Source organism: Patella vulgata, chromosome 7 (genome assembly GCF_932274485.2).
Source record: "Patella vulgata chromosome 7, xgPatVulg1.2, whole genome shotgun sequence".
Taxonomy (NCBI): Eukaryota; Metazoa; Mollusca; class Gastropoda; family Patellidae; genus Patella; species Patella vulgata.
The window spans coordinates 38,911,535-38,936,821 of record NC_065885.2 but is presented as its reverse complement, the minus strand read 5'-3'; the positions used below and the strand labels follow the sequence as shown (position 1 = coordinate 38,936,821).

Sequence of the window (25,287 nt, the reverse complement as noted above, 5' to 3'; positions counted from 1 at the left end):
TGAAATGTGTCATATATGTGAATCAATTTTGCACTTTGCCAAAAATTGCCCCCATTCTTATGAAAACATTGAAAAAGAGAAAGGGGTACATGTATATGCGATAAGAGGCAGAAATTTCAGGTCATACAGGAAGTCATAATGAGGAAATGCCGGTTTTATTGAATGAGACATTTAATTCAGCCATATTAGATAGCGCTTGTAACTCAACAGTTGCAGGAGAAACATGTATGAACTACTATCTAGAAACTTTGGGTCTTGAACTATTAAAAACTGTTGAGAGAACCGACAGTAATACTGCCTTTAAATTTGGTAGTGGTCGGTGTTTCAAGTCCAAAGGAAAAGTGACATTTCCCTGTGAATCGCCGTTATGTTATGTCCTATATCTGCAGATGTGGTTGATTACGATATACCATTATTGCTTGGAAAACCAACAATTAAGAAAGCTGATGTTGTCTTAGATGTAGGGAGAGATCAGGCAACTATATTTGGACAAAATGTAGATTTACAGTGCATGTCAGGTGGCCACTACAGTATCCCGATTTGTAATACAAATATGCCGACAGAAACAACTAAAGTTTTGTTTAATATAAATAATCTGATTGAGGGGGATAAAGAAAAGGCATTAGTAAAATTACATAAACAATTTGCCCACCTATCAAGCAAGACACTTAAAGCTTTGTTAAATGAAGCTGGTGATAAAAGTTCTGAAACTGCCAAAATTATCGAAAATTTTACAAATAGTTGTGATATTTGTAAACGTTTTAAAAAGACTCCACCCAGACCTGTTGTCTCCTTGCCATTAACAACAGAATTCAATGATATAGTGACAATGGACTTGAAAGAATGGCGCTCAGGTGTGGATTTCCTTCATCTGATAGATATAGTGACAAGATTTAGTTTAGCTGCGATTATAAAGAATAAACTCCCATCAACAATTATTGATAAAGTAATGAGATTGTGGATTGGAAGTGAAATGGGTCCACCAAATAAATTTGTTACTGACAATGGCAGTGAATTTTCAAATGAATTATACAGGGATATGGCAGAGAATCTCAATGTAGCAGTCTGGAATTCTGCGGGAATGAGTCCGTGGCAAAATGGGATATATGAGAGGAATCATTCTATTATTGATGATAATGTAACTAAAGTTTTGTCAGAAACATTGGTTTGGGCGATAAAATCTAAAAATTCTTTGCAGATGGTACATGGTTATAGCCCGTGGCGTACCAATTAGTCTTTGGTAGAAACCCCAATTTACCATCCGTTTGTGTAAACAAGCCTCCAGCACAGTATTTTATAAGCATCTGAATGCCTTACATTCAACACGAAAACCATTCATTGAATCAGAGTCATCAGAACGTATTCGTCGTGCACCTCGTCATCAAATAAGACCATGTGGAATCTAACAATGAATGGAAAGGACCTGGTCGTGTTTTAGGTCAAGATCATAAAATTGTATTTATCAGACATGGCAGTGTTTATGTCCGCATACCACCATATCAAGTAATTAGAGTCGACGAGGAATTTCAAAACAGAGACACTGACATAGAACAACCCTCTACAAACACCCTCATCCCCACGTCAAATCAAACATCTCTAACAAACAATAGAAAACCAGAAATTGGTGCAGGAATAAATGGAAGTAAACATAATATAGATTTTCAGAGACAAAACATATAAATCTTCCAGAATCACTTAAAATGGAGGATACAATTAAACATCAAAAGATGGAAAACGGATAGAAGCCAGAATAGTAAGTAGAGCTGGTAAAAGCACTGCAAAATATAAACATTGGTTTAATGTTGCACATTTAAGTGACAGTTCCATTGAAGCAGTAAATTTTGATGATGGTGTTACTCAGTGGACAAAACTTGACACTATCAATAGTACCAATGATCCTACTGTCACTGATGCTGATCATAACCAAGCAGACAGTAATGTTGTGTTTGTACCCCCTTCATGGCATGATGAATATGATGTGAAGTTAGCAAAAGATTTTGACGTGTTTGATGAAATTGAATATTGTGGACAACCTTATTTGACTACTAGATGGGTGATAACAGAAAAAGAAATTGAGGGGAAAAAGAGGTGTAAAGGCAAGACTGGTAGCCAGAGGCTTTGAATAACAAGAATTTATTCAGTCAGATTCACCCATAGCTAGTAAAGAAACTTAACATATATTTCTGTCTCTAGATTCATCGTTTTCTTGGAAATGTAATACAATAGATATTAAAGCTGCCTTTCTTCAAGGCCAAGATATGGAGATCTTAGTGTGTAACGGTGATATATTCACACTTTCTTTTTTATATCGGATAAAAATTGTGATCTCTAAAGGGACCACAAGCCAAAAACGTGATTTTTTGTTCAATCAAGGGTGCATAACCTGGATATACCAGATGTTTACACTATTTGCATACATGGGGCGGGACCTTTGTCCATCAGTTTTGGTCAGATTTTCACAAAATTCGAAATTAACCATCATTAGGGTGTAACAGTGATATATTTAAACGTTTTTTTAAAAAAATCGGAATAAAATTGTGACCTCTATATATTTCAAGTTTCGTTGAAATCGGATAAACATTGTGACCTACAGAGTGTCCACAAACAATTGTGGGCAGACGGACAGTGGTGACAACAATAAAAAGTGTCTATATGGACTCAATGATGTGTCTCGAAAGTGGCATCTTAAGAGTTTGCAATGAACTGATCAATTTAAAATGTAAACAAAGTGAGATAGACTTTGGGCTGTCATGGATAAATTACAGAACAGTTTTAAAATAGGTAAAAGGGCAGATGAGGAATTTAGTTACATAGGTTTACAAGTTAATCACAGATTGGACTCAAATGTCGTTAGTCAGTCGTCTTATGTAGAAGAACTCATACCTATTGTTGTTTCGCCAAATCATACTTCTCAGAAATCTGAATCGCTTAATCAAAATGAACTGACACAGTTGCGTAGTGCTGTTGGACAGATACTGTGGGTTACCAACCAAATGCGCCCTGATGCAAGTTTCGATGCACTTGAATTAAGCATAACCGTTAAAGATCCAAAAGTTCAAGATCTTCTTCGCACCAATAACTCATGAAGAAAATTTGATATGATGATGTATCAATCAAGTTTCCACAAATTGACTTAACTAATGCTTAACTTGGTGTGTATTGAGATGCATCATACGCGAATTTATGTGACAGAGTATCAAGTGCTGCTGGATACATCATATTCCTTATTGACTCTTTTGGTAAATGTTGCCCCCTTAGATGGAAATCACACAAAATACACAATGTACTTATTGTGATAAGTACATTGGCTGCAAAAACTCTATCCATGGTAGAAGTCATAGACTCTGCTTATTTCTTAGAATGTCTGTACAGTGAAATTTTGTATGGTGTGAAACAGAATAGACTTCGAATCGAAATATTTATGGACAATAAATCCTTGTTCGAGAATATACATTCAACCAAACTTGTCAATGAAAAAATGTTAAGTAATGGAGACATTTCTAAATAATTTGGGTTGAAGCTTGCCATCAATTATCGGACTGTCTTACAAAACATGGCGCATCCAATAAATCCCTTATAAACATTCTTCAACGTGGCAGTTTTGAATAGATTCTATGACCAGCGGCTGCCAGGCAGTATACGCCCACATTTTCGAGAGATGGATAGAAAACAAGCTAAACGAAAGTGATTTTTCCTACAATCAAGGGCCATAATTCAGGAAATTACAATTCGATATGCGCAAATATCAAAAGGAACCAAGATCTTTGAGTTATAAACTTACATTTCGAGTTTCAACAAAATCGGATAAAAATTGTGTCCTCTATAGGGTCCACAACCTTGATATACCATATTTTTACGCTATTTGAGAACAAGGGACGGCCATTTTGTCTGTCAGTTTTGGGCCAATTTTCACGAAATTCGAACTCAGTCGTCCTTAGGGTGTAACGGTGATATAATAATACGTTTTTTTAAATCGGATAAAAATTATGACCTCTATAGGGTCCACAAGCTAAAAACGTGATTTTTCGTACAATCAGGGGCTATAATTCAGGAAGTTACGGTCCGATATGTGCGAATATCCAAAGGAACCGAGATCTTTGGGTTATAAACTTACATTTCAAGTTTCAACAAAATCGGATAAAAATTGTGACCTCTATAGGGTCCACAACCTTGATATACCATATTTTTACGCTATTTGAGAACGAACGGCGTCCATTTTGTCTGTCAGTTTTGGGCCGATTTTCACGAAATTCGATCTCAACCGTCCTTAGGGTTTAATACTGATATAATAAAACGTTTTTTTAAATTGGATAAAAATTATGACCTCTATATGGTCCACAAGCTAAAAACGCGATTTGTCATACAATAAGGGGCCATAATTCATGAAGTTACGGTCCGATGTGCGCAAATATTGAAAAGAACCGAGATCTTTGTGTTATAAACTAACATTTCAAGTTTCAACAAAATCGGATAAAAATTGTGACCTCTACAGTGTTCACAAGACAAAAACGTGATTTTTCGTACAATCAGGGGCCATAATCCATGAAGTTACGGTCCGATAGATGCCAATATCGAAAGGAACCGAGATCTTAGGGTGATAAACCTATATTTGACCTGTAGACTGTTCACAAACGGACGGACTGACAGGGGCGACGACAATATACGGCCACATGAAAATGTGGGCGTATAAAAATGACTAGTGTTTTGAGATAAACTGAATTAGTGTTAATGTGTTTTTGTTTTTCTAAGTTTACTTTTAATTTTGACTATCCACTGGGTGAACAGATGTTTCGCTTCCATTTATTTGTATTACTTTCTGTAATGACATTCTTTAATTTTTTTCTTTAAAGAAAAAAGGGGAGTGTGTACCTGTGAAGTAATTCATGGGACATCTTTCTGTTTGGCTTATTGCTCCAGAATGGTCTGTAACAGGAAATGACTGTGGGGTTTGTTGGGAAGGATATAAGTTTTAATGATGGACCATGCGGTTTCAGATTGTAGTGTGGTATAATAAAATTATGAATTACAGAGTGTTCAGTGATTTAACACAGTCGACAGTTTCTTTCGAAGAGAAATAAATATTTTGATAGTTGAATTCCGTTTATATAGTGGCTTCATATACGGCATTTAAAATATACAAGCATGCCTATCGTATATCATTATTTCATAATTATATTATCACCACCGGTCGAAAACATAAGAACAAGTTGAATAGTGACGATTCTTGAGTGAGAAAACAGTTCGCCATTTGTATCATATTACTATCGCCAAAATGATCTAAAAGTGAACGACGGGTTGTAGGCATCTCTTACAAAATTAAGTGAAATTTATATCATTCTATCAGGGATTTAGAATCTGATACCTTTACAGTACCTCAAAATAACAATAGGCCTATTGTACACGTAACACATAAATTTATAGAAAATTGACAATCCTTGGATGAGATTTGATGTGTGAATACTGAAAATATACTGTTCAGTACGTTGTTCAAATAGGGCCAAAATAAAAATGTTATGTTTCCGGTAACCCGACCGACCCATTACAAAACCTGCAGACTCAATTTTTTTTTTAGTGTCAAGGGAAATAAAAAACTTTTTTGTTCAACGAGTGACCGTTCAAAATACTCTAAGCCTACCGGATTCATGAAAATGGCTTTATTATTTGTTGTTATAAATGAATATAAATGTCATCGTTCTTTGAATCTGCATTTAACGATCGGAATAAGCCAGTACTGTACAGCGAAGGATTATTAAGAACTGTCATACTGTTGACGCGAGATTGCTAACTGAGGTGAAAATCGAGACTACGGGTTTCATATAGATTTAACACTGCACATCCCGAAAAGCCATAATCCTCACAACCTTCGTTCTAATAAGTAACGGCACGCAATTTGACAAAAACAAGCTAACGTATATTTCAAACAGGTGGATAAGATCTGATCGATTAGTATTTAAAACAAGACGAATAAATTTTTTACGGACCTATATCGTGCGATGGCACAATATGATTTTTTAAGTTTTCATCGCAAGTTCTTTCCCTTGAACAAAATGGCCTCCCTGCGCTATTTTTTTTTTTTTAGCAAGTTCTTTCCCTTGAACAAAATGGCCTCCCTGCGCTATTTTTTTTTTTTTAGCAAAGAACGATTAAAAAGTCCATTTGCCCCCTAAGAGAATATTTAAATCATAATCTAGCCACTGATACATTTTAAACAATTATCCAAGAATTCCATCCACCAATCTATTCATGCTTCATGTTCCTCGGCGCCGACTCAACCTAACATAAAATTGAAGATTTTCGCACAGAATATACGGTACATCTACTAGATCTAACAATGTAACATTAAAAAAAAAACACTCCAAAAAAAACCTACATACCAGCACCAACCTTACCCTATTTTCCATCTGTTACAGGAAACAGAACCCTTTTTTTTTTGGCCTAGACTAAATTCACCCAAAATAAAATCTGATCTTATTAAATCCAAACTTTGCTAATCTATTATGTAAAGACATATTTTTAAAGTTGTTGTATATTGTATTGTATATATCAGTAATTGTCTTATAATTAGCCTAGCTGAGACATAAAAGTGTTAGATGTCTTTTTTATCACACATTTTTGGAAGATAAAATATTCCAGTTGGCAGAAAAAATATGAACATTTTTTTATATATAAATATTATCATCCATTTTGGCGGAAAAAAACTGAAAGCCAGTGTGAGCCCTGGTTTTTGTGTTCCAGTCTTGACCAAACAAATTGCTTATTGCTCTGCTTACCTTGAGCAGAAAATGCTCATTATCGAACTTAGTCAAGGTATTGGTGTAATGAAACTATACACCAAATTTCATCACTCTCACCTAATTAGAACTAAAGTTATTGTGTCCAAAAGCATCAACCAATCAAATTGAATATCTAGGCTTACATTAAGAAAAAAATTCTCATCTTCGAACTGCATCAAGACATTCACCTAATAAACACCTAGACCAAGTTTTGAACATTCTAGCTCAATTAGAAGGAAAGTTATTGTGTCCCAAAAGTGTGACGGACAGACAGACGAACCCATTTTAATGGTACCCTTCTTTCTTCAAAAGGCAGGGGACAAAAAGATTCTACATGTGCCGATTGTCTGACACACAATTAGTTCTCCTGCAATATTCTGCAGGAGTGTTTAGTGGGATTAGGTCTAATCAATGAATCAATGCGAGTATGACTGCAGTACTGCATAAACTATAAACAATTGGTGTTGTATCTCCAATTCTGAATTTAAATATAACAGATTCTAGTTACCTGGTTCATGCTTTCTAATCTCTGTAAATACTGCGCCAATCCCTGTCCTGATGGATCTAGAGGTGGCCATGTTGGATCGTCCTCTATTTCTTTCTCAATAACGGTATAGTCATAATCTGATGCTTTACAACAAGTACAGCTTCCTTTACACTTTCTCACAATTAATACATTATCAATAAGGAACATCTGACAAAATAAAAACAAATAGACTAAAAAAAAATCATGATTACAAAGAGAAGAAGGTAATTTAGAATGTCATCTTATTGTGCGGTGGTATTTCAAAGAAGAGGGATCTCCATCAATTTCAATAGCCATAAAGACCTGAGCAATCTTTTCTTGAAAATACACTGACCATTGGGCATCCAGAACAAAATATCAAATATAATCTATGTACTAATTGTAGCACAAATTAGAAATTTCCTCAATTCTGATTGGTGAATGGACAATAAACCCCCTCTAAATTATCAACGCAAATTACAGCGTATAATTACTACAGTGCCATTTTTTCTATTTTTGTGCTCAATGATCTTCCTCAACTCAAATCTTTATTGGCAAAAATCTTCTAGAAATTCTGCACACATGACTATCACACCAATTTCAAACATCATCTTTTATGAAAGCACATTTCTGAAAAACATAAAACAGTAGAAAATCAGTCATAAATGAATAATAACCGTTTTCAGGTATCCAATTATATTCGTAACTTGGCAGTGACAGTATGGACAGATTTGTTTTCTTTTTTTTTGGTAGGCTAGCTTCACTCACCAATTTTTACTTAATCAGGTGGATATTTTTTTAAATCACGCTTTGATCAAAGTCTGACTAGCATGATCTACCTAATAATAAGTCATTAGTCACAAGAAATCGCTTGAAAATACAATGAGGGAGTCAAAAATAGCAGCTGAAAGACAGGTTGACAACACATAAGAACAGTATACATAGCAACCACTACAATCTTAGGCTCGACATCACTGTCATAGTTTTATAGGGTATTTTTAGGATGTAACTGCAATTGTGTGAACAAGAACTAGCTACAACATTGTGATAACAGTCTGCAAATAAAAAATTAAAGGCTGAAAACTTACATGAAACTCCCGAAGCAAAGTCATCTTTGTTGCCAAGAGTTACTCCTCTTTTAGTCTCGGATAGCAGGCCGGAATTATTTCAATTACCGATGACACTCATCTCTTAATACCGCAATAAGACTAATTTTCCGTTCTTTTAAAAATCTTCAAACTTTAAAAAAAAAATTTTTTGGGCAATATCCGACAATTTTTTTCATAATTCATTTACCAGCAACTCGAGACTCCAGCATTTTAAATTTGCAGGAAAGCAAGGACGGTCAAATCTATTCAGAATATTTTGAAAAATGAACGCCAGCACATGGTCAAATAACGACTTTTTAAAATGGGTGTAAAAATGTTTACTAAATAGTTCTGAAGGAAATCCCTAAATATTTGAGCTACAATATCGATAAACACGTTCCTGTTTCGTATTTATCAGGGGTTTATTGTCCATTTAAAAATGCTTGAATTATCCCAAAGCATCAACCAATCAAATTGCTTATCTCTGCTTACCTTAAGCAGAAAATGCTCATCTTCGAACTCCATCAAGGCATTGACCTAATAAATACCTACACCTAGTTTGAACATTCTAGCTCAATTAGAAAGAGAGTTATTGTGTCCCATAAAGTGTGACGGACGGACAGACAGACAGACGGACGGAAGAACCCATTTTAATAGTCTCCTGCTTTCTTCAAAAGGCGGGGGACAAATATGATGGCAATAAAAAGTAGGAGATGAAATAAGTGGACCCTATATCAAAGTGTCAAGTAGGGGTTGATTTTCCTTGAAACATGGCAAAAGTATGTTTTTCAGATGATCACTCATAATACTTAGTTTACCTAGTATATGTATGGAACTCACTGTTAAAGCTATAATGACAGTACTATAACTCAGTTCATAGAGTAATGAGACAAAATTAGAACATTTGGGTGGACCGCATGCAGAAACTTCCTAGGAAAAAGGACATTTTTAACACAAAATAGGAATGGGAAGGGGATGCTTGCCTTAACATGGAAAAGTTGGACATTTGACAAAGAGCTATATGGGTCATTACGTCAAGTGGGCCAGGGGTGGGAAATTGACCAACTCAAAAAAAATCTGCAAAACAATATATGGTATTGTACATGTAAAACTAGAACCTGTGCAAAAATTGACTGAGATACGGCATTTGAGTTTCATGTGTTACCCATAAGTTTTCGAAACAAAATATGTATCAATAATTTATTCAAGTTTCAGTTATCTTATTTTTTACCTTTCTATTGAAGATATACAGCTCAAATTTGGTTTTAAAGACCTTTTTGTGTAGATTACGAATCTGCAATCAGATTATAGGTGAGTGGTAAGGTTTGCATGCTACTTGGCCATAAAAGCCATATTCTCTGGATTTTGTAGATTAAAGACCCAAATTTTGGTTTATCCAGAGATGGCCGATAGTATTACATAACAAACATGTGAAAACGCATTAGTCTTCACTAGATTCCCAGAAAATTGGCCTCGAATATGGTTTTAGACACAAATTTTCGAAAATTGCCTTGTATTTACGAGCCGATAGAACCCGGTAGATGAGCACCTAAAAACCTGAAACTTGGTGTAATTATAGTTTCTATTAATGTCTCCAACATATGTTAAAGCCATTCTTGTCCCATGCCATCTTGATATTTTTTCGATTTTTTAAAGATCTGTGTTTTGGGTCAATCTATATCAATTATCTTATTTACGAGACAATTGAACCCAGTAGATGAGCACCTAAAAATCTGAAACTTGGTGGGATTATAGTTTGTACTAATGTCTCTAACATAATGTTAAAACCATTCTTGTCCTATGCCATCTCAGAATATGATGAAATACCCGTATATTGTTGGGCTCTAGGTGATAATGGAAATGAAAAGAATGCCGACTTCAGAACAAGCAACTTATAACATTAGGTTTAGCATGACCAATCCTCTTTAAAGTGTCAGATAATAGGGGAATGGATGGTTAAGACGTTTGATTTTGGAATTAATATACCTGAAATCAACAACAACATGTTTTTCATTAGTACCTTTCTTAGGTATATATATAAAATTGGTTGAGTAGGTCTGATATGCAAAGTTTTAGCACTTGTGTTATCAATTGGTATAATGGCTTTATTTCTTTCCAGCTTAAAGGACAATATTGGTGCCAGTCATTATCACACTACAACTTTGGTCTTGGAAGGAATTATTAGTGAGCAGAAATTCGGCCATGTATCTGTTATCACTCGTCACATCAGTCAGTTATATAGAGGTATGACTCGTGTTTTCCTTTGGCGTTCGTCACTTCTGATTCAGGAAACCTGTATTACTCAGCTATCGTAGCAATGATCTCTGTGTTAAAATTATATTTGGAACGTGTTTAATTAGTTCTATCACATATGTGATAATGACTGACATCAATATTGTCCATAAACAAAATTGTTGAAGGACACATATCAGACATATGACTGCCACAATACATGACAACTTCACGATTCCTAAATAAAGGAGGAACTTTACAATGCGCAGTGATGTATCGACAATGTTTAGGTCTCACATATACACTATGAGCGGTTAAAAATGGAATGGTTGTAGCCTTACAATGAAATACATTATAACGAAAACTAAGACTTCCATTCAAATCAGCTAAAGTTTCTTGACCAATGATTATATCAATTTCGATTAAATCAGCAGGAATAAAAGCTTGAAGGGTAAACCTAACATTTTGAATATGCACATCAAACTTAATAGAATATTTACATAAAAAGTAGATTGCCATTACCAAGTCTAAAGCTAAGCGGATTTGACAACAAATGAACAGGCAAACCTCTTAAATTAGTTGAAGATTGAATAAGTAAAGACGAAATGATCGACTCTGATGAACCACTATCAATATTGACTAGGTGAATGAGAATAATCATGTCTTGATCTATCTCCAGGGTAGTTGCTATGAGACCCGGGACTAGGTGAATAAGGGCGTCGTGTGGGTGGAAGTGATTGATCATGAGCATAAGAAGAATGATTAGAATTTGGATGTTTGGATTGGTGTCTGACATGATCATCTGATGCTACATGCAACGTAAGTTCATCTAATTCTCTGCGTAATGAGGAAAGATCATCTGTATCAGATGTATAGAAGAATACCTCCTTAATAGGATTTATGGTTGCAGGGTTATTTATATCAAAGAAACACTGAACTTTTGTTGTGATGTCATTCAAAGTAGTTGTGTCATTCGTTGACAGTGGACAGTTTTTGTTATTACAACAGCTTGAGAAATTACTTTCGGTTTATTTTTTAAATTGCTTAATCGTTTGGTTTAGTACAAAGAATATCTCTGAAACGCTTTCGTTAGGCAAGAACATGATACTAGCAGTAGTTTCATTTTATTTTTACAAGGTTCTTAAAACAATTGTTGAGTTGCCTAACGTGCGCATTTCTAAATTCAATTTCTTGTTCCAGCTTTCTTTTATGTTTCGTAAAAAAGTAGCCTTGATTATCCCGGCCTGTCCATCAGATGTAGAATGACCGCTAGACTAATTTCAAAACCATCTTTCAGTGTATGATTTATAGATGGTTAAATGGTCATAGCTTATTAAGTACAACATGACCGTTTATTTAGTGACTATAAATGTGCGAAACTGATTTAAGGCTTGGTATATATATAAATATTGTGGTGTAATTGTCGAGATATTTGGAGATATTTATTTATGGTGGGTCACCACCCTACCACCATGTGGTATTGGGGTGTATAGGCCACGATGGCCTGAATTGTTTATGACAATCAGACGGGCTAATTAAAAACAGCCATCTTACATTTCACTCCATCCCAGAATTCCATCTAGGATCAAAGCCTTTTATTAATCAAGGGAAGTAACTCAATTAACACAAAGAACTCAAGAAGGCTTCAGACACTATTCCTTAAATTATTTTGAATAAGTTCGTTTAGTAAAGGAGTATATGACAATTAGTACAAATTATAATTAAACCAAGTTTCAGATTTTTAGGTGCTCATCTACTAGGGAATCTAGTAAAGACTGATGCGTTTTCATATGTTTCTTATGTGGTACTATATCTATTACTTTGTAGCACTACAAAATCCATAAAATATACAATTACACCATTTTTTTTTTCCCGTTTTCATGGCCAAGTAGCATGCGAACCCTACCACTCACCTATAATCTGATTCCAGATTCGTAACCTACACAAAAAGTTCTTTAAGACTACCAAATTTGAGCTGTATATCTTCAATAGAAAGGTAAAACAAAATATCTGAAACTTGAGTAAATTATTGCTACATATTTTGTTTCAAAAACTGATCGGTAACTCATGAAACTCAAATGCCCGTATCTCAGTCAATTTTTAAGCTACAGACAAATTTTGCACAATTTCTAGTTTTTACATGTACAATAACATATATTTTTTCCAGATTTTTTCGAGGGGGTAAATTTCCCAAATTTCTGAAAATTGACCCACTTGACATGGAATGACCCATATACATACATACCTCTAATAATAATGAAACAGCAAAATTAGCAACGCCTATTCCCACAAATATCAGACGAAACGTAATTTCTGGAAATGGACTTAACTATAAAAAAAAAATATAATCACAACAAATAACAAATAGATTATATACTTTTGTTTTAAATTATATAAGCCATGTTACATTCAGATTAACAGCAAGATTAAAGTGCATCTTATTTACAAGATTTACAATCATCCATTATAAAAATATTGTGCTTCATTGTCTCAGTAAATTAATATGTTTCAATCATTAATTTTCATTATGAATTATTAACTTTGACTCTCAATAATTTATTAGAAAATATTTTGAAAATGATACAAACTAAGCCTACCTCCATTACTCCAGCAAAGTAGTCTGTAGGATAAATAGTAAGCCATAGCGACACGGCAAAACATATCAACAAATTCATCAAAAAAAGATCTGATAAAAAAATACAGTGAAAATTAGCCAAGTTCGGTATAATTGTAAGATAACAAGTCGATGATCGAGCTCATGTACACAGATTACATATTTCCAGATAAGTAGGCAATTTGTATGTCTATAATTAAATTTTTCCTGATTATTAGAAATATCACTTTAAAAGACAGGCATTAGTATGAAATATTCATGTTATTTAAATGATACACTTACAATTTGAGAAGATAGTTTTTCTAAATGGTGCTCCTTTAGCGAAAGCTACAGCTAAAGCTACATATTGATAAGATGATACAAGAAATACGGCCGTATTCTCATGACTTGCATAATCATAATCATCATTCTCTTCAAACTCTTTAAACCTAAACAATAATATACATATCATCTTTATCCAGTTTGTTGTGCAGAATGAAACCTCATAGTTAAAAAACGCACTTTAGTCAACTGTCCAATAATTGAAGTATAGATGCCATGGATGTAGGAAATATGGAAAGATTCGTTTATTTATGCCCGCAAAATTTAATAAAGGGACAAACATAATCAAATAGGGTAATATACAAACTCAAATTCTTAGAAATGTACTTACATTTGGATTCACCTTTGTTTTATGGAAATATTATGTTCATGTTTTTAAATTTGTGTAACTATTGAATAACCATTGCAAGCCATGTTGTGCCCAGATAAATGATGAACAAAACATGCTCCATCAACAGTGATTTCAAAAGTCAACAGATTAAAAAGATCTTGTATGTCTCTAAACAGTTTCCCATATATATCTGACCCTGTAAAACTATATAAATAACTCACCAGGGTTGTGTTGCTACATACAAATAACTAAACAATTGGAAGATTATCTGTATAGCTGCTTGTGATATCAATGATAATATTGGTCCTGGACTTACTAAACTAGAAGGTGGTAAATCTTTAACTAGTTGTCCATATGGTGCAGTATAACCGACTAAAATTTAACAAAATACTCTATAAATACATAAAAAACCATGTCATACTGAAATGAGGGCTCTGTAGAATGAGCTTATGAATAAGGTCATCACAGTTTTACTCATTTATTTGTGCTTTCAACAGATAATACAGTATAACAACTTTCTACATGCTCAGTCGTCTTGACACATTTAGCTAATTCTTCAGCATGTGAAGTTAGATAACATGATGTAACCATTACCGTATTCCTCTGTGTATTAGGCGCATGAGTAGATAAGGCACAGGGTGAGTTACGGGAAAAAAAAATAAAAGTGCATGGTTTAGGCTTACCCTTCTACAACGCATTGTGAAACACATGCCATGCCATACATGTCCCAATTACACCTGCGAGCTCCAGTAACTAGGTGAAACTCTAAAACGTTGAACGTAGTGATGGGATTTCAAAATTTTTGTCGGACATTTTTACCGAAAATAAAGGGGCATAACTCTTATTATCTAAGCAGGCGGTTTCAGACCACAATTAAAAATCATGTGTCAACAAAATTATTCAAATTCGTACGTAATAAAAAAAAATAGGTGCGCCTCGTTATTTTTCATATTTAATTCCCGTACGGTATTTAAATTTATGTCAGTAATATTCCTACAAAATTATGTGTTGTTGTAATACGATTGAATAAAAGCGGGCTGACTACTGTCGATCGGTACTTTTGTTGATATTCACCTCCAAAATTACCGTATTTTTCGGGGTTCAAGTCGATACTTTTTCAGCAGAAGTCCGACATTCGTCTTATACTCCGTTTTGACTTCTATACGGATGGAGGTTAAAAAAAAAAGACATCCCGAAAATATTTTGCCAGTGACCGTCACTCAACGATACCGAGCCAGTGACATCATCTGCTAAATAATAGCACTCGCACACGCTATCGTGTAAAACAATTAACTACTTACATGTACACTATTCCAATCGAAATATTTGTTGACATTTCTCAGCTTGTTTATTTCTTTTTAAACATAAACCCCATTCAAAATATTATCATAAACCCGAGAATATTCCATCAAAATAGAATCTTTCCTCGGACGTAATAATTGTTACGTTTACATCTCTTGTAATTTCACGCGTTTCGCAAGATTTCTACTTTAGTTTTCGATTATTGTATTATAACCACGTGTGTGTGTGTGTAAAATAGCTTTATTTAACGTCCGCTTCCACCGAAGTGATATCGCAGACAAATTAACGGATATATTGATTAATAAGGTAACGTGATAATTGTCATGTTTACATCTCTTGTAATTTCACGAGTATACGGTACACGGAATAGCAGAAAATGTTGACATCTTTTTTATGCACGAAATAACAGAAATATGGGCGATAATTATTGATATATTTTAACTGTATCTAAAACTTTATTGACAAATATGGACGTATTTTAACCATATATAAAACATTATTGGCAAATTTAAATGAACACAAAACGGAACAGTATTGTAGCGTCACTGGGTCGACATGTGTTGATTCTCGGGCAGTTATTTCTTGAAATTACGACTTCAGTGTCCACACGGGAAAAGCCTGGATTTGCTTAACATTATGCAGGCCTTCACGTAAAAGGAGCGCTCTCGCTCTCCTGGACGCGCCTGGATGTCGCTTTTTAAAGCTCTCCTCAATGTCTAAATTGACTCCCCTCAAAGTAAATAATCAGGAAAAATATACCGGTAACGAAAAATACTGTCAATATCAACAATCAATTTGCTTGTCGGCTACAATAAGTTATAACAGTCACACCTTAGTGAGAATCGGCCATCCGGTTCATAATCCGAGTAATTAGCACATTTAACGGTAATTTTGATAATTCAGCAAAAAAAACAATTCAAGCTTGCTGGTTATTTATAACAGGTCCAGTAAGTTTCCTTTGTAATAATACACCACGTGGCGAAAGAAGTCATCTCTTGGGATTCGTGCCCCGTCTTCGACGCTCGCTCGATCCGTAAAAATTCTAGGTAGATATTAAAATAATAATTGAATAATACATTTTATGGTTTCACTGACCCGTTGTTAGTTAAATTTAAATAGTCATTGAATAATCCCTGATAGAACACCGGATATCCCGAGAAACAGATATTAACAATATATTTTTCCGTCAGCATGTCCTATGCTTTCAGATTCCCGATAACAGGTGACATGCATCGATTGGAATTAGGTCAATAAACCAGCATTGCTAGATTTAGTTTTAAATAGCGCTTTAGTTGTATTCTTTTTTATTTTATACACATGCTGACAGGGAGTTATTCTTAAAAATATTGTTCTTATTAATTAAGGCTATAGCATAGTCGTACGGAATTTTATTTTATATAAAGCAATTTCAATTATGGTTGTCACGTGATCATTGTGCTGCTTGTCTTTCATCCAACGAATGAATAAAAACTTTGCAAGTTATGTGATAGACATAAAAAAATAATTTGTGTTTTAAATATCAAGAAATTCCATGGTGTCGTATCAGCTTATTTTGGCTATTGCATTTTCTGATACTGGCTGTAGTAGAAAAATCCTATCCATTTATCCATCAAATAAACGAAGACAGTAATCTTTTCAGGAATATTACTTGATTGACTTGAACTTCTTGAAGTCTGGTTATATTAAAGTTAACGGGAGCTTCGAATTATCCTATTTCTTACCGGGACCGCATTTGACCCAATTCTGGCCAGTTGGTTTCAAAATAGATTAAAATTTCTGGTCTTTATCGCAAATGCTAATAAAGCTCTCCTCAAGAGATTCAGGTGAGTTTTCTCAGGAGAGCGATTTACCCTTTTTCCAATTTCAGGATTCTCCAGGAATTTATTCACGTAAAGGCCTGATTATGTATTAGATGCACCCATTCTAGAAACTAAAATATTTGGTAAAAAAAGTGCACCTAATACACTTAAGAATACAGTAAGCCTTTCTGTCCCAAATATGTGTAGTAAACTTTATTCAGATTTAATACTATGTTGTAAATTGGTCAAATTTCATATAAATGGTGGAACTATGATCTACCAAATGTGCACTGAACAGGCGGCAGTTAGAGGCAGTTCCAATAATGAGACAAGTGACTTTATTCAATATCTTAAAACAAAAAATGTTTTAGCAGTACATTTAAGTTTTACATTATCTAAACAATTACTGCCGCTTATAAAATTTTAATAAAAGTAAACAAAAAACTTACAGGTAACAGATAAGGTTGTGATTAAGAAGAGGTCAATATATAAAAACTCTGCATCAGTGAGGTTAGCACCATTCCAATATAATATTAATACTGATACAAACTGGGTTAAACTGTATAGCGCCATATATTTAAATATTCCAAATGATGTTACCAACGCACATCTACCTTCACTGAAATACATACCAATAGTAATCAAATATTAGAACATATCGTTGCCAGACAATAAATCAACAAACAACAGAGGATTGTTGAGAATCAGAATATGGATGAAACCAGCGGCTGCCAGGCAGGAACGCCCACATTTTGCAACAGATGGATAGAGAACAAGCTAAAAACAAAAAAAAATTTTGTACAATCAGGGGCCATAATCCAGAAAGTTATGGTCTGAAATACGCAAATATCAAAAGGGACTCAGATTTTTGGAATATAAAGATATGTTTTTTATTTTATACACATGCTGACAGGGAGTTATTCTTAAAAATATTGTTCTTATTAATTAAGGCTATAGCATAGTCGTACGGAATTTTATTTTATATAAAGCAATTTCAATTATGGTTGTCACGTGATCATTGTGCTGCTTGTCTTTCATCCAACGAATGAATAAAAACTTTCCAAGTTATGTGATAGACATAAAAAATAATTTGTGTTTTAAATATCAAGAAATTCCATGGTGTCGTATCAGCTTATTTTGGCTATTGCATTTTCTGATACTGGCTATAGTAGAAAAATCCTATCCATTTATCCATCATGAAAACCGGATAAAAATAACCTTTGTATTACACACTTATACAGAATTTGCGTAGAAAGAGCGGCCATTTTGTCAGGCACTTTTATTTCGATTTTCCCGAAACAGTTTTTAAAATTGGAAAAAAAATTGTGACCTCTAGAGAATCCACAAGCTAAAAATGCAATTTTTCGACCAATCAGGGGCCATAATCCAGGAAGTTATGTTCGGATACGTGTGATTATCAAAAGGAACCAAGATCTTTATGTTAAAAACATATATTTAAAGTTTCATCCAAATCGGATAAAAACTGTGGTCTCTAGAGGGTCCACAACCTTGATATACCATATTTTTACACTATTTGTGTACAAGGGGCGGCCATTATGTTTGTCAGCTTTTGTCCGATTTTCACGAAATTCGAACTCAACCATCATTAGTGTATAACTGTGATATATTTACACGTTTTTTTTTTTTAAATCAGATAAAAATTGTGACATCTATAGGGACCACAAGCTCAAAACACAATTTTTCTGACAATCAAGGGCCATAATTCAGGAAGTTACGATCTGATATGCACGAATATCGAAAGGAACCAAGATCTTTGGGTTATAAACAGGAATTTCAAGGTTCATCAAAATCGGATAAAAATTGTGACCTTTAGGAGGTCCACAACCTTGATATACCAGATGTTTACACTATTTGCACACAAGGGGCGGCCATTTTGTCCTAAGTTTTGGTCCGATTTTCACGAAATTCGAACTCAACCATCATTAGGGTAAAACGGTGATATACCAAAACATTTTTTTAAATTGGATAAAAATTGTGACCTCTAGAGGGATCACAAGCTAAAAACTTGATTTTTCGTACAATCACAGGCCTTAATTCAGGTAGTTATGATCCGAGACGTGCGAATATCGAAAGAAACCAATATCTTTGGGTTATAAACATGTATTTCAAGTTTCATTAAAATCGGATCAAAATTGTGACCTCTAGAGGGTCCACAACTTTGATATACCAGATGCTATACACTTATCACGTACGAGGGGCGGCCATTTTGTCCGGCAGTTTTAGTCCGATTTTCATGCAATTCGAACTCAACCATCATTAGTGTGTAACAGTGATATACTAAAACGTTTTTTTAAATTGGATAAAAATTGTGACCTCTAGAGGGACCACAAGCTAAAAATGCGATTTTTCGTACAATCAGGGGTCATAATTCAGGAAGTTACAATCTAATCTGCGCATATATCGATATTTGGGTTATAAACACGCATTTCAAGTTTCATCAAAATTGGATCAAAATTGTGACCTCTAAAGTATCCACAAGCTAAAAACGTGATTTTTCGTACAATCAGGGGCCATAATTCATGAAGTTATGGTCCGATACATGCCAATATCAGAACGAAACGAGATCTATGGGAGATAGACCCATATTTCAAGTTTCGTCAAAATCGGATAAAAATTGTGACCTGTAGAGTGTCCACAAACAAATTGTGGATGGACGCCCGGACGGACGGAGCGACAACAATGTACATATATAAAATCCTGCTAAATAGACTCCACTGAGACCTACCTGTTCATTCAGTAAATGTGATCACATCAAGAGCTATTTTCTTTGCAATGAACTTCACAAGCAGTACGAAGTAGTTTGCATGTTCAAATAACAAAATATCTCTCAACTTGAAATCTTACCTGATAACTTTAGGTACACATTCTATTGTTGGTTTTTTCGATGTAAAAGGGGAAGCAACAGAAGCCTCTGCCTCTGATAAAGATATACCCGTATGAGCTGTCTTTAATGCACCACAATCATTAGCACCATCGCCACACATAGCTACATAATACCTGGCAATATAATATATAATAATATCATTATTACACATAGCTACATAATACCTGGTAATATAATATAATCACCAAGCACAGCTACATAATACTTGCTAATATAATAATATCATTACCACACAGTTACATAATACCTGATATATCATTATTTAGATAGTTACATATATAATACATGGTAATTTATTAACTACCATGAATAGCTACATAGTACTTGGTAGCATAGTGTTATCACATATAGCTACATAATACTGGGTAATATATCATTACCACACATAGCTACATAATTCCTGCTAATATATTATTACCGAGCAGAGCAACATAACACCTGGTAATGTAATATCATTACCACATACAGCTACATAATACCTGGTAATAATATGAGCATGTTTAAAGGATTTGGCGCAACAGTATATATATATGGACATATTATTATCATAATATCATTATCACGCATAATACCATTATCATCGTCACCATAAATTACAACCATATTCCTGAAGCAATGGCAAGGAGAAATACCAGCTCATTAACCACTACCTCACTATCACAATTATTTTTTCATTGGCTGAAAAGTTTGCTTATGGCATACCAAACATATTTACACAATCCAGCAGCAGCTTTTTTGAACTGTGGCATGAAAGTCTTTCAGATCATTCTGCAAAAAAATCAATATCTTAATCTGAATTTTGATAAGATCCTTCTTTGAGCTAGTAAAACAATAAGACAGACTTACAGACCATCAAACACCCCCGGCCATGGGTGGCAACAATGTACTCCCACATGAGATGTGGATATATAAAAACTAAACTTACCCTAGATTCTGGAGACCTTCAACTAGTTGAGCTTTTTGTTCTGGTGCCATTCTAGCAAAAACTGCTCCTCTCACTAGTATCTGAAATACATAATAGTTTTTAATCTGATGTGCACAATTCCACCTACTCTTCTTTGAATTTCACCTGCCAAAAGCACCTGTTACGTGTACTACCTGTTTATACACATCTAGAGATTCAAACCAGGTACTTTCAGGTTGCGGGAATAGTTTACTAACTGTATAACTACCATGACTTTTCTTTCCTTGTTTTGTGTTACAATGAAATACATGTTTTATATTTACCTTTTGAATAATATCTGGAAAATATTGTCTCAAAGCTGACCATGATTTACCCGTCAATGCAAAATGGAAGCGCTGGTTTTCTTCATCAATCTCGATCATTGTTCCTTTCTACAAAAACAAAATGATTAAAAGGTGTAACGGTTACTATCTGACAACACTCACTTTAAGGAAAGATTTATCATCATTTGTCTTTACCTACTGGTTGTACAAAGGATAAAGAATCAAATGTTAAATATTGTTGAAGATTGAATGAACTCCAAGACTGGAGAAATGTGAAAGATTGAAGCAAGTGGAGAAAGCTGTACAGAAATGGGCTGCTTTGAGAAACTACCCAATAGCTAGTAACTATATGATGACCTGAACAATATATATTGATATAAGTGTCTATATTTACTTGGGATTTGACCTCTACAACTTTCTTGGTACTGTCTCCAGCATAAACAAAGTCTATTTCTGGTGCTTTAAGATCTACTGGAGGATATGCTTGAACCAGTATAATACGATCACCTTGATCAACCATACCACATTCTTGTGCTACACTGAGAGCAGTTAACATATTGTCTCCTATAATATATATGATTGTCTTATTATTAATAAATATTACTTATAAAAACAAGAAATAAAAGAGCCACAAGAACATTACTTATTAACGTGTGTGCGTTAGAACATAAGAACTGTCATTGTGTCAAGAAGCATGGTTTCAATCACACAACTGCATGTGACAACTGCTAAGGGCCTTACCCGTAAGCGAATAATTGGAACATATGTTAGTCCGAAATCATCTAGTTTGCGGTGAATGAACTCTCACTCTCTGAAACTTGCTTTATACTAAAGTGTAAGCCCAGTCTAATGTGTTGGTTTTGTTATCTTTTCAGACTAGAAGTGGTATCAGGTGTTCTAGAAGTATAAGCATACCTTGCCCTATGCATGACACCAACCAATAGATATAGCTACCTGGAGTTATGATTTGGATCTGGATTTCAGAAGCAGAAGACTACTGAGTCATATGATCACCAGCCCAGTGGTTTAATTAAATGAAAAAGTACAAACAAATTTTGTTAGCAATAATTAACTAAGGCAATGTCTGGAACAAAGACATCCAAAAATGTTTGATTGATGGCAGTGGCTTAAATATGTATCCTATGTTTACACATTTGATCAAATTGATACAAACTATTTCCAGGATTTTTTAAAATAAAAGTATTAACCTGTAACCATGATGGTCCTAATCAGGGCATTTCTTAAATTTGCTATAACAGGTGCTGTCTCTGGTTTGATCTTATTCTCCATTATCAGCAGACCAAGGAAAGTTAACTCTGTTTCTACTAGATCTCTGTATGTAAACAACACAAATATAGAATCTCATGTTCTAACATAACTGATGATTGCACCAAAACAGACAAGTAGTTTAATGTAATTATAGGGAATATCATAGGTATTAATGATGAATATAACAAAGGGAAAGTCATAGATATTAATATTGACAAACCTGCCTATCCTCTGTACTTTAACATAGTTTAATTTAGAAGGAAGTTGTTTACATGCTACAGCTATTACTCTGTAACCATGCTGTGTATATTCTGTCAAAATCTCATGGAAATTTTCTGGTACTGATAAAAAGAGACAAGACATAAAAGTATAACTTGATAGCACGTACAAAATAACCATGTCATGTATATATCATATCTTAAAAATACAAATCTTTTACAATCAAATATTTAATTTTATTTCATTTTCAATAAAACAATTTAAGTCTTTAAGTTTACATATTAACATTTCACTATCTGAGATCATTAAAAACAACATTGACAAGAAGTTAAGGAACTACTACAATAACAGACAATGACAAAAAGAAATATTTTTTGAATAATTAGAAATATATGAGGAAAATGGATGATTGTTAGTCTGGAACTTCTCAAATTGACAGAATCGAGTGACTCAATAACTAAGATAGTGTGAGTAGTATAGAGTGGTACTTAAGCATAGTGTATATGTTTCAGCTATTTTGGTTGGTTGACATATTTTCTTACTCCTTTGATGCATGCGATGAAGACTTTCCACTAGATTGTAAATGCTTGTGGTATTGAGAGAATTCCGGAACATTTGCTCAAGTATCACTGAAGTGCTATTCCAATATCTTTACTCGGCTTGTAATTTTGTTTATAATGAGTACTCTCCCTTGAACTGACCTGTTTCTGGTAAAGATAAACTAGCAATCATCTCAGGAGAACCTTTGGCATACAACTCAAAATTACTACCACTTAAACTTCTCACAATAACCGACATTCTCTGTAAACTAGATGAAAATGGAAACTGTCTAACAACTCCAATATCTTCCCCCTGAAGCTATAAACAGATATACCATTTTACACAGGTTTCATAAATATATAGGCAAAGGCAATAAAAAGTATGCTTTTTTGGTCATGATTTGGAAAAATTCCCAACATCTTATTTTACAGGTCTCAAAGCCCAACCTCCCAGGATCAAAAATACATTTTGTTTAATTTTTGTTTATATGACAGTTTTGATAGAAGTCATTCAATATCGTTTTCTATTCTAAATTATTTTTGTCACTGTTAATTTATGATATAAATGTTATTTTACCTGTTCTGTTGAGCCAACAAGAAATGGAGATGTTCGAGGTTTAACAATTGTTGGTACCATCATGTCAAATCTTGATTCTTCTTGACCAGGTTCTTCTAATTTCTAACCAAAAACAACAATAATAACAATTACAATAAACAATAACAATGAAATAACTGATTTTATTTTGGGACTCACATGGCAATTTTTTCATGAGACACTTGACTAGAGCATAATCCATCCTGGGAGTGATAATTTGTCCTCTTAACTGTTTGATTTGGTGTTTAGATACAGTCAACAATGTAAATAATAATAAATAAGAAATAATACAGGTTTGATATTTAACAATATATACATTCACCTCAATTAATAACTTTCACTAATCAAATTTCAAAAAATTAATGGCCAGAAAAAAACTCACCCAGTCGATGGAATGAAACATTATTAAATCAAGTGGATCACCCATAATGGTTCCATCAATAATAGTCAGAGAATGACAGGTTGCCATGGCATTTAATAATCCTCCTCTTTCTAATTCTTTCATATTTTGTATTTCCGGTTCAAACCTGGAAAAACATCAACAACAATTTCTTAAATATTCTCATCATTTTCAAAAATTTGAGAATGAAAATACCTTCTGTCTGAAATATGGTCATCTCCACGAATAAAATACATTAAAGATGCATTATGTAACACTGAGTAACAGCTAAATCTTCCTATTGCAGGGTTTTTTTTTCTAGCTTCAATTGTTATATAATTCTTTTTTAGACAGTCAATCAATCCCATAATCAATCCCTAGACCTGGGATCAACAAACATGGCACATCGGATGATTAGAAGTGGCGCATTTCATCCCTGTGATTATAATGAAGTAAGTCCACTGAATATTTGTAGCGATTTTATTTTTTTTGCATGGCGTTTTTAGTAAATGTCATCTTCTTTCACATTAATCGATAATGAAATCATTCTGCAATCATCCCGCAAATGTTAACTACTTACAACGAGAGCATCGCTATTGCTGCAATATACGTCCACATTCCTGCTTTGATTGATATGGTTTTTTTTTTAATTGAAGAGAATGGAATATGAAATGGCTGTAATATGACAAGAGGCAAAGAAGGCTAGGCCAAAATTACAGACACAATATTAACAAAAGATAGGTTGCCAGGCAACAAAACATACGCCCACAGCAGCTAAATCGTCCGAGCAGTCGACAAGGGTTGTCGCATATTTATTCTCTTGTAGGTAATTAGAGGAATTTAATAGACAATTTCATACAGATGACATTATAATTTTCGTCGTTTGAGGGTTCACAAGGTTCTAAAAACTAAAACAAGGGCCGTAACAGGCTTTTTCGTTTTACTAATTCAAATAATGCATATAAATTTCATACAGATTGGATGATAACTTTTGTCGTTTGAACATTCACAAGGAACAACAAAGTGAAACAAGGGCCATAACTCACGGCGTAAATAAAAGGAAATTGCTGAAATTCAATAGGCTTCTTTGTTTCACTAATTTAAATGATGCATATCAATTTCAAACAGATCGGATGACAACTGTTGTCATTAGAGCGTTCACAAGATTCAACAAAGTGAAACAAGGGCC

General features: G+C 34.0%; 1 protein-coding gene across 3 annotated transcripts in view; it reads right to left on the bottom strand.

Annotated features, from left to right (window-relative positions):
- The window catches only part of LOC126828470 (polyamine-transporting ATPase 13A3), an 82,790-nt gene that overhangs the window by 14,017 nt on the left and 43,486 nt on the right, over positions 1-25,287 (bottom strand). For all 3 annotated transcript variants that reach the window (XM_050558206.2, XM_050558204.2, XM_050558207.1), the window contains exons 16-30: positions 24,102-24,246; positions 23,702-23,803; positions 23,287-23,443; positions 22,587-22,707; positions 22,306-22,430; positions 21,492-21,661; positions 21,098-21,205; positions 20,796-20,875; positions 19,831-19,983; positions 17,415-17,584; positions 14,086-14,236; positions 13,495-13,640; positions 13,196-13,284; positions 12,844-12,927; positions 7,282-7,467 (exon numbers count right to left, since the gene is read on the bottom strand). In XM_050558206.2, the coding sequence (XP_050414163.1) occupies positions 7,282-7,467; positions 12,844-12,927; positions 13,196-13,284; positions 13,495-13,640; positions 14,086-14,236; positions 17,415-17,584; positions 19,831-19,983; positions 20,796-20,875; positions 21,098-21,205; positions 21,492-21,661; positions 22,306-22,430; positions 22,587-22,707; positions 23,287-23,443; positions 23,702-23,803; positions 24,102-24,246 (1,987 nt within the window). The remainder of the gene's footprint in view (positions 1-7,281; positions 7,468-12,843; positions 12,928-13,195; positions 13,285-13,494; positions 13,641-14,085; positions 14,237-17,414; positions 17,585-19,830; positions 19,984-20,795; positions 20,876-21,097; positions 21,206-21,491; positions 21,662-22,305; positions 22,431-22,586; positions 22,708-23,286; positions 23,444-23,701; positions 23,804-24,101; positions 24,247-25,287) is intronic.